This window comes from Amblyomma americanum, chromosome 1, assembly GCF_052857255.1.
Source record: "Amblyomma americanum isolate KBUSLIRL-KWMA chromosome 1, ASM5285725v1, whole genome shotgun sequence".
In the NCBI taxonomy this organism is placed as follows: domain Eukaryota; kingdom Metazoa; phylum Arthropoda; class Arachnida; order Ixodida; family Ixodidae; genus Amblyomma; species Amblyomma americanum.
This window is the reverse complement of record NC_135497.1, coordinates 63299525-63309800: the sequence shown is the minus strand read 5'-3', so window position 1 is coordinate 63309800 and position 10276 is coordinate 63299525. Positions and strand designations below refer to the sequence as shown.

Here is a 10276-nt window from a genome sequence, read left to right as displayed (position 1 = left end):
AAACGCCGGGGGGTGGCGATACCTATGTTTCATTTTTATACAATTCCAGCTTTTTTGGATGTTGGTTTTAATTTCAAGGCAACTTGTCAATTGGCAAATTGTAATATTGTAAAATAGTTAAATGCTAAGAGGCAAAGTGTAAGATACTTTTGTGAACATATCGATGGGAATAGTGTAACCCAGGAATGCTTCGCAAAATCTTGCTTTTAAAGTATGTCGCGGCTTTGAATCGATTAGTTCAGACAGCCATAGAAAACCAGGAGGGAATATGGTTGGGCATGTTTGTTCATCTTTACACAGGTACCATAGCGCGGTAACTGCAGAGGGCCACTACAGCGCTTGTCTTGTTCTCGCCTCGTCCTCTGTAGTTACCGCGGTATGCTTTCTGTCTATAGAAAACCAACTTGGCGTTGATAAACAACTTCCCGTTGAAAAGAACACGCTTGCCTAGAAATTATGGTTACGACTTTGCGAGCTAATAAAATGTCCGTTTTCACTGATGAAAGCGTCCTTTCATAAGAGTCATCGCACATCACACGGGCGCCTTAGCGTTTTGCCTCCATAAAAAGGCAGCCGCCGCGGTCGGGTTCGACCCCGGGATCTCCGATCAGTAGCCAAGCGCTCTAACCACTGAGCCATCGCGGCGGATGTAGTGGAGCTAGAAACTGCTTTTTGAGGGAAGAAAATGGCGCAGTAATTCTCTCATCACGGTGGATATACTTTTTTTATTCGAGAAGTTTTCCATTAGGCATAATGAGAAAGAGAGAGTGGGATATGGAACATAGAAAAAGGAGTGTAGACAAGCCTCGCCTAAAAGGTGGCAAAAGTTCTCGCCACAGCGATTATCTAGTATCCGTTTGCGATAGTCACCTTCAACGTAAAATAATAATAACTGGTTTTTGGGGAAAGAAAATGGCGCAGTATGTCTCGTATATCGGCGGACACCTGAAGCGCGCCGTAAGGGAAGGGATAAAGGTGGGAGTGAAAGAAGAAAGGAAGAAAGAGATGCCGCAGTGGAGGGCTCTGCAATAAATTCGACCACCTGGGATCTTTAACGTGCAGCGTATCGCACAGCACACGGGTAGAGTCCGTTGATTTTGAGGAAAGGAAACGCACCTAACTGGCTCCCTTGGTCAGTGGAACCTTAACAACCGCGCTTTCGGATACATGGTGTGCTTTTTCATGCTTACCAATGCTGAAACGCCAGCCATTTTTTCTGGATTTCATGCTTCATGTGGCTGGTATGTATCAACTTTATTTAGACCCATTTCAGTGGAGCAGATGAGGTTGGGTGAAGGGGGAGAGGTGTTGAGCAGGACGGAGACGGGCCCTCGAGCCGCCCCAGATGGCTGGACACTGTTGGGCCGCGGCGACCGTCAACGTCCAGCCCACGATGCGAAGCTGTAGCTCCGCCTGTGAGTTGCGCAGCTAGAGCATCCTCCCATCCCTTCTGTTATTCTATCCCTTGGAAGGGAGGTTTCGGTTTGTTTGGGCAAATTGATATGTGCGTTTAGAATCCGTAGTGACAGGTAGGAGATTTCTCCCCCCTGTATATGAGGGGATTTAATATCTGCTGCGGGTCCCATTTGGACTCAAGATATCTAACTTAATTTTGTAAATATGGAGCAGTGCTCGCAGCTTGCTTCACCTCCGCCACAGGTTGGACCGGTATAGCACTGTCTCTGGGATCGGCCAGGGACATTATAGCGCGCGTCTTTTCTATCCTATCCTTCAATCCTATCTTTTGACTCTCTATACTTTCAGCAAGTGGCAGCGATTGTGGCTAAGCTTGAGTCAGTGGCCAGGCCTGTGCACTTTCCTTTTCATTCTTCCTGACAACAACACCTATGTATAAGGGAGAGGAGGAAAGGCGATGGGACGGTGGCGGTTTGTAATCGACGCCATACCACCTGCTCGGTTTTCGTCAGAGAAGGGTGAAGAGCGGGGTAGATTTGGCGGGAATTTCTATAATGCGTTCGGTCACTGCGTGTAAATACCTGACGGAGATCAGACGGGACGTCAAGCCCGTGTGTTTGTTTCCTCGAGTTACACGCATTGACCGAACGCTCCACGAGTTCTACCTTGAACGATTAATAACTGGACGCCCCACTCCAATTGTAGCCAACACAGTGCGGTGAGCGTGTGTTTTAATTATTCTAAAATGAAATAATCACGCGCACAACTTGGACACATTTCTTATTGTGTAAATAGTTTGTACATATTACTTTTCCCCCTATCCTCTTTTCCTGTCCCCTCACCTCTCTCATTTCATTTCTCCATTCCGCCTGCTATCATTTATTTCCGCTGCTCCAGCTCAGGTGCTTCAGAATCTATGGCAGATGCCGGGGCTTGCAAAAACCTTTTCCTTCCTTTTTACTAATATTTTAATAAAAAAAACACTACCACCACCACCATTGCGATGTCGTGATAGATGTGCATCTTCGAAAAATAAACTGGTTCCATAGTCTGTAGCAATTTCATGAATCGTGGCGCGTTTTAATTTTGGCTCCAAATTTTTCCTCGGTTTGTACAAAATTTGTTTATGTGCATATAAAAGAATAACATGGTGGCTACCGTTGGATATCACTAGGCCTTGAAAACTGAAAATTGTTTTTTTTTGGCGCTCGACTACTGATCCGGAGTTCCCGGGTTCGAACCCGACCGCGGCGGCTGCGTTTTTATAGAGGAAAAACGCTAAGGCGCCCTTGTACTGTGCGATGTCAGTGCACGTTAAAGATCCCCAGGTGGTCGAAATTATTCCGGAGCCATCCACTACGGCACCTTCTTCCTTTCCTCTTTCACTCCCTCTCTTATCCCTTCCCTTAAGGAGCGGTTCAGGTGTCCAACGATATATGAGACAGATACTGCGCCATTTCCTTTCCCCCAAAACCAATCATTATTACTAAAATTGGTTTCTGGGGAAAGGAAATGGCGCAGTATCTGTCTCACATATCGGCGGATGCCTGGAAGAAAGATGTGAGGCAGTGGAGGGGTCCGGAATAATTTCGACCACCTGGCCATCTTGAACGTGCACTGAGATCGCACAGCACACGGGCGCCTTTTGCGTTCCGCCTCCATCGAAACGCGGCCGTCGAGATCTGGTGCGAACCCGGTAACTCCGGGTCAGTAGCCGAGCGCTCTAACGACTGAGTCACCGCAGCGTGGCCTTGGTGTGCTATTCGGGCCGAAAAATATGTGCTTTTGAATCGAAATACTAAACGGCGTCTTAAGAGAATGCAGGAGTGGGCGCGTTCATGCACATACGACCAGAGGGTGTAGGGCAGCTAATGGTGCCGCTTGTTTGCTTCTGGTTAGGAGAAAAATCCTCTGTGTATTCCGTGCCTTCACTTCAGCTTTTTCGTGCTTTTATTGGCTCTGATAAAAGATATTTGAGCGTGGCAAGAGAAAAGAAGATAAATGGTTTGAATTGAGGCTTCTTCTTTCGAGGGGGCAGTGTTCGGTCGAAAATCGCAACCGAACCAGCCCGCCTTATTGTGTTTGTGATGATGGCTTCGCGAAAACTGCGCCGAGGAAGTCGGAGGGGAAGGCAGTGGAAATGTGTACTACAATGGGCAGGTAATGCGCAATTTCTTCTCCACAAGAAACCAATTATTGTATTATTATTATTATTATAATTATTTTATTATTATTATTACAAACATGGCACGCAAACAGTGCACGACACGCGCAACAAACAGGCTGTTTCTACACCCGTAGGCAAATCTCCCGCCACTTTGAAAGCATTGTAAACAAACGATACGGATTCCCCACTGCTAAAGTGTACTACTTTAGCAGTGGGGAATCCGTATCGTTTGTTTACAATGCTTTTAAAGTGGCGGGAGATTTCCCTTTAGCAGTGGGGAATCCGTATCGTTTGTTTACAAGGTTTTTAAGTGGCGGGAGATTTGCCTACTGCTAAAGTGTACTAGAATAGTACACTTTAGCAGTGGGGAATCCGTATCGTTTGTTTACAATGCTTTTAAAGTGGCGGGAGATTTGCCTACGGGTGTAGAAACAGCCCGTTTGTTGCGCGTGTCGGGCACTGTTTGCGTGCCATGTTTGTAATAATAATAATAATAATAATAATAATAATAATAATAATAATAATAATAATAATAATAATAATAATAATAATAATAATAATAATAATAATAATACAATAATTGGTTTCTTGCGGAGAGGAAACTGCGCATTATCTGCCTCATGTATCGTTGAACAACTGAACCGCGCCGCAAGGGAAGGGATAAAGGAGGGAATGAAAGAAGAAAGAGGAGTTGCAGTGGAGGGCTCCGGAATAAATTCGACCACCTGGGGATCTTTAACGTGCAGTGTATCGCACAGCACACGGGTAGAACTCCGTTGATTTTGAGGAAAGGGAGCGCGCCTAACAGGCTCCCTGGGTCAGTGGACCCCTTAACCGCGCTTTCGGGTACATGGTGTGCTTTTTCATATCATGCTTACCAATGCTGACACGCAAGCCATTTTTTCTGGATTTCATACGTCATGTGGTTGGTTGGTAATAAGTTTGCTTAGAACCATTTAAGTGGATCAGATGAGGTTAGGTGAAGGGGGAGAGGTGTTAAAGGGACACTGAGGAGAAATTGAAGTTGGCTTGTATCGATAGAATACCAGCTCGATCGTGCTCACAAAAACGCCACTCTTACTGAAAACAAAGCTCTTGTAAGGTAGAAAATAGCAAGAATCAAAATACAAGTATCGCCGCCACAGGACAATCCCGTAAGTACAAGCATGATGACGTCACAGGACAAGAGACGCCATCTCGGATGAATTTTCCTTCCTACATGGGGCCGCGAATATCTGAGGCTGACAAAGGAAGGTTGCGCCGTTCTGTATTGAAGTAAGTTTTGTTTTAAAGCCAATAGTGCACTTTTATCACACAATGAAGACAGACAAAAGACCACCTGAATGTTGGAAGCAAAAAAAACCGTTGCTTGGCAGCGCCACAGGCGGCCAGGAGAGTTTCGATTTGTTAAGGCGCTTCGCGTCTATGAGCTTTGCGTGCCCTGTGCTTTTGTTTTTGACGCGCCTTGATTTACAAGCGCCGAACAGCAGAGGAACTCCAAGTGCCGCTTCAAGTGCTAGTTAACCTTTGAAGGAGCCTGTTAAGGCTGATCAGATGATCGCCATGGTCGATGAAAAACTATGATGACAGGATGGTCGGTGATCGTACAAGGCAGGTCGCAGTATAAAGAGCACTTGTCTCCTCGCACGCTCGCCCGGCAAAACATTCCCGGCTGTGCCAGTCAACTTCAAGCTACTTAACGGAAATCGTTTATTAGGGATGGGAGACAAGGCACAAGGCATTTAAGAAAAATTGCTGATGGCCTAGCTGTGTTAGGCCGATATATACGTAGAGAGAGCGCGGAGACTTCTGCATCGGAAGAGTGCATTCACTAGATGCGCCTTTATTGTCAAATACAACTTGAGCCGTCGTGGTGGAGTGGTAGCGTCTCCGCCTATAATGATAAAGGCCCTGGTTTGATTCCGAGCCTCGACACAGGATTTTTCTAAATTCAGTGAGTGGGTGGGGGGCTTCAGTGGCTCCCATAGATGCCGCCACCGAATAAGTTGGTTGACGGTTAAGCACAGGCTCTGTTAAGGAGCGTTTATACTCCGGCGTAACGCGCGCGCTCGCGCTGCACGGCGACGTCACGTCGACCAAAGCGAAACCCTCTAGTATACTCTATTTGCGCTTGACTACCGACGCGTTCGGCGGCTTCGGCGCACTCTGACCGCACTGACGGAGATTTGGAGCATGTCGCTATTTCGCGCCGAGTGCCCCCGCCGCCGCCGGCCTGGCCAGACCGATTCGGCTCCGCGGCGAGGTGCGCGTTGTGATGTAATTCAATAGCTTCGGCAGTTGAGCGGAGCTGTTCTTTTCGAGCTCTCGGATAATTTAACCCATTCACAGTACACATCTGAAGGTACATGCAAGTGGGCGATAGAGCCCGATCCAGAGGACCCGTTGGATCCAGGGGAAACCTTTTCAGCGTCGTGCGCCGGCTTTAGTTTCAAGCCGCCAACTTTAAACGCGAGCGCTCTTGAGCACCCATATGCTTTTGTGGCAAAAAGATAAGTAAATAAACTGGCCCTCGCAACCGTGGGAGACCTTGACGTCGCCTGCTGCACCGTGCAACCACGCCGTTCAAGGAATCACAATCCGTTGGCCCCAAAGCCCCAAAGCTATGCGCCGACCTTTTCCTGGCCGTTCGCGACTCCGCGCACAGAGGTTGTGATATTTCATTTGCAACGGCTGCTCACGGCGGGAGGGGGAAACGACCCTCCGGCGCCTAACCTAACCATGCTCCCTCAAAAGCATCGCATGCTCTGTGGGGCTGAGGTCGCGAAATGCAGGCCGGAGTTTTTTTGAGAACTTCGTCGTTGGGTTCGGGAACGGGACCCGTCGTAACGCTGGCAAGAAGCCGGTGCAAACGTAAACGAAGCGACGGTAGCGACCCGCGATAGATGCCTTCAACGTGCGGCTGCAGTAGATTTCATACCGGCAGCTGCTAGACCACATGGTTAGCCGCCAGAAATCACGGAGTCTGCGTTTACGTCACGTTTAACATCACACCGTCCTATGACGTCATAAGAGTTCATCGTGACGTCATAAGAGTTCTCGAATTTGAATCGGAGCGGCGGGAAAAACTAGTAATCCAAATTTCAACTTGTAATCCAAATTTATTTGAAATAAATGCGTCTCTCACTCACGGAAAAGCGGCAACAAAGCCATGAAATGCCGAACTGTCAGATTTTGCTAACAAAAAAAATCAGTTCTCCTCACTGTCCCTTTAACACTAGCTCACTACCGTGACGAACAAAGCATCTTTCGCCCACCACGCAGGTCCTTCAGCTGACAAGACGCCATAAATTGGCCCAGACATCAGACAGGGACATATCTTAATCGTCATGTCCTTCACCTATAATCCTCCCAATACACTCACAGCTGTACTGCATGCGACGGCATCCACACGCTTTACCACCAACTCTGGAAGTTCCCCAAACATTAAGGGGGCAACCCTGTACCCAACCCTACAAGCCTATCCTAGCTTGCTGGGAGGCGGCGCTATCCAGGTCACCATAGCAGTACCAGCGAAGGCTGGTGGACCGGTCAAGGGTGATTGCGACCGCCAGTGGGACTCTGAACTAAGGATCCCAACCTTAAAACAGATTGACAACCCTAACTAAGAAATAAACGTTTATTCTCTTTCTCAAGGGCGCCCATCCTAAGTTTGACTGGAAACCAGTCCTTTTGACCAGCAGATCGACGGGGATGTTTCCGGTTTCCCCAAGCACGCAGACACTAATGAACCGAGCAAAAATAGCCTGCACATCTTTGTAGAAATACACCAGGTGTTTCAGCGAACACTTTCAAAAATTTTCAAAAACAGGCTTTTTGAAGTGATATGGGTGTTGTGGCATAGTATTACCAGTGTCGGCGGACACAAGAAAACCGGTGAATCGTCTTAAGTATTAAGCTGGTTAATTATTTATAGTAATTAACTTTTTAACTAGTAGAGATAGCGCCTGGTTGCAATCAAATTTGTTGCCGGTCGTTACTAATACCCATATCAGTTTTTAGAATTTGTAAAACGCGATTACCCTCGCCGCTGTGGCTCGCCAAAATTTGGCTGGGTCGTGCGAAAATACATGCGCTTTCGAAAGCACGCAGGCAGAGTAACCCCTCCAATGCACGTAACTAGTCAAAAAGCCAAATTTTGTCGAGCTGCACCGCCAAAGGTAATCGCGTTTTCAAAATTCTGAAAACTGATATGGCTATTACTTACGACCGGCTACAAATATCTAATTTCAACTAGGCGCCTAACTCTACGAGTTAAAAAGTCAATTTTTTCAATTAAAACCAGCTTACAACTCAAGATGATTCACCGGTTCTCAATTTTCCGCCAACACTGGTAATACCAGAGTCCCAATAGAATTGAGGAACTGAGGTAATACTATGCCTGAAAAGCCATATTTTTACCCTGAAAAGCCTATTTTTGAAAAAAACTTGAAAATGTTAGCTGAAACAGCCGGTATTATAGCGGTTCTAGCGCAACCATAGTTTTGCAGTGCAGATGCCTGTTGTGACACATTGAAAGTCGACCCTAAAATATTAGAATCGTGAAAAATCGTTGAGCGTACCCATTTAAGACGACTACTGAGTAAAAGCAACGCAGGACAGATTGGGTGTGCAGACCTCGGCTGTTCGCTTGCACGGCCGCGCAGCATGACGTAGGAGGACGTGGATAAAGCCGGACGACTTGCGCAAACTCACAACCGTGCCTGGGAAACGTGGGTAATCACCACGCGAAGCCGCAGAGGAATGTGCACGTGGGGGTCTCTCGGCCGCACGTGTTGGATCTGGACGCGAAGCACTTGGAAGAGAACTTTTAAAAAAAAGAACGCATTTTTATTTTACACAGCGAAACTGACAATGGTAATGGTAGAGAGCTGCAAGATAAACGCGGTTACAGTCGGCATATAAGTTACGAACGTATCCATGGCTCATCTTCACTCACTTAGTTATCGGTGAGAAATCGATAGAATACTATTATTGAGCATGCGCAATGGTGTCGTGATCGCCTCCACAAGGGCCGTAGTGCATGAGTGTGCAGGTTATGTACAGCGGGTCACGCTGGCTAAGTGCTCTTGGCAGTCGAGTGTCCCCACGGTCGAGCAGATGATAGCAGAGGCCCTATCTGCATGAACGAAAAGCAGCGGAGCATGAGTGCGCGGAAGCAGGTAGGAAAGGCGAAAGAAAAAAAAAACAGAAAATAGAGGAAAAGCAGAAGTAAGGCAGTCAGAAAATGGAAGCTCACCGGTAGAAATTGAGCGGCTAGCGGAAGGGTGTGCCACCAGAGCTGAACGGTGGGGGCAACGTCTGGTTCTGGAACACGTATCCGCCTCTTTTCTCTATCCGGTTCGACTCTGCGGCGGCCTTCGTCTGGTCAGTCAGCACGCAGATCTCCTGTGGGGACCTCTTCTGCTCGACGAATTGCGGGCCCGACGTCAGCGCACCGAAGCACATCGGGTCCGTGTTCGGGATGGCTCGCATGACCTCCTTGGAGACCGGGTACTCGTGGACAGGGCACTGTTCTTCGTGAAGGAGCGTCGTGGTCGACTCCATGCCTTGCTTTGACGCCTTGATGGAGGTTGGGGAGGACAGAAACGGCGCGCCACGCAATTCTCGCGGGACACTGCTGGTCCTGGTGGTCAGCATCATCCAGTTACGAATCGAACACTGCAGGAGCACGGCCTTCGTCGTCTTCTGTCGCGCGCCTCCGGCTCCGGCTTCCGACGGTCGTCAACGTTTTCTTCTATCAGCCTCTGTCTCCGGACCCCCAGGCGTGTAATAATAAAGGCATGGCGAGAAACAAAGCTGTGTTCCTGCTCTCAGCTTGAGCGCACAGCTACGTTCCTCGGCCTCGCGATAACCAAATCTCCGCGGGGATCGCACTTTGTCCCTCGGTGGAGCGATGTGAGCGTTTTTTATCGCTCTTTTCTGAAATGAGCTCGACCTCTGAAAACGATAGATACGCGCAAGATTTTTTTTGTCTTCCCAAGGCCACGCTCTGTCACAATTCTTCCCGCATGTCCCTCGGACATTCCCTCGATAGATCTGCAGCTCTCCGAGCGGTACCCCGACCCCAAGGGATCACCGTGCTCCGAAGGCTCGTGGCCACCTGGCGGGCCTAACCTCTCCCCCCCACACATTCCACCAAAAATTGATGAACAAAAATTGTTTCAATCTATCTCTCTCTATTTTTATATCTTGCTCAAAGAACTTGTTTTCCTTCGCCACTTTCGCTCCTGCTTTGCTTTCTCTGTCTCTACATGTCACCTTTTCGTCTGGTTACATTCAGCACGTGCCCTGAGCACCCTTTCTTTTCACTCCTCTCAAGTTGTTTGCGGAGTTGGTTGCGAGATCAGGGTGGAAATCAAAATATATCTTGCCTTATACTGATAGGATCATAAGCTTGGTGTGATCGGTATAAACTGATTTTAACTTGGTACTGAAACTCGCGTAAAATGGGATAAAACGATGGTATACGGTGGAACTTGATCGGTACTCTCGTACCCACCGTGACCACAAAGAGCTATCATAGTCTTGCTACTGTTAAATGCATCAAGTTTCCTAATGAAAAATACAGGGTCACTGTTGATTACATCAAGGTTCGTAGTGTGAGAAATTGAGCTGGAAAGCGTGTTTGCCTTCACGTTAGCGAGAGAAGGCACTCAGCATGCCGGCGCGTTA

The 10276-nt window shown here is 47.9% G+C and overlaps 1 protein-coding gene across 1 annotated transcript; it reads right to left on the bottom strand.

Moving 5' to 3' along the window:
• Window positions 1-8599: 8599 nt before the first annotated feature.
• On the bottom strand, window positions 8600-9226 carry LOC144133149 (importin-7-like). Its single transcript, XM_077666017.1, has 2 exons — window positions 8841-9226; window positions 8600-8720 (listed from the first exon to the last, which is right to left on the bottom strand). The coding sequence occupies exon 1, from the start codon at window positions 9146-9148 to the stop codon at window positions 8858-8860; it is 291 nt and encodes a 96-aa protein (XP_077522143.1). The 5' UTR covers window positions 9149-9226; the 3' UTR covers window positions 8600-8720; window positions 8841-8857.
• Window positions 9227-10276: the final 1050 nt, after the last annotated feature.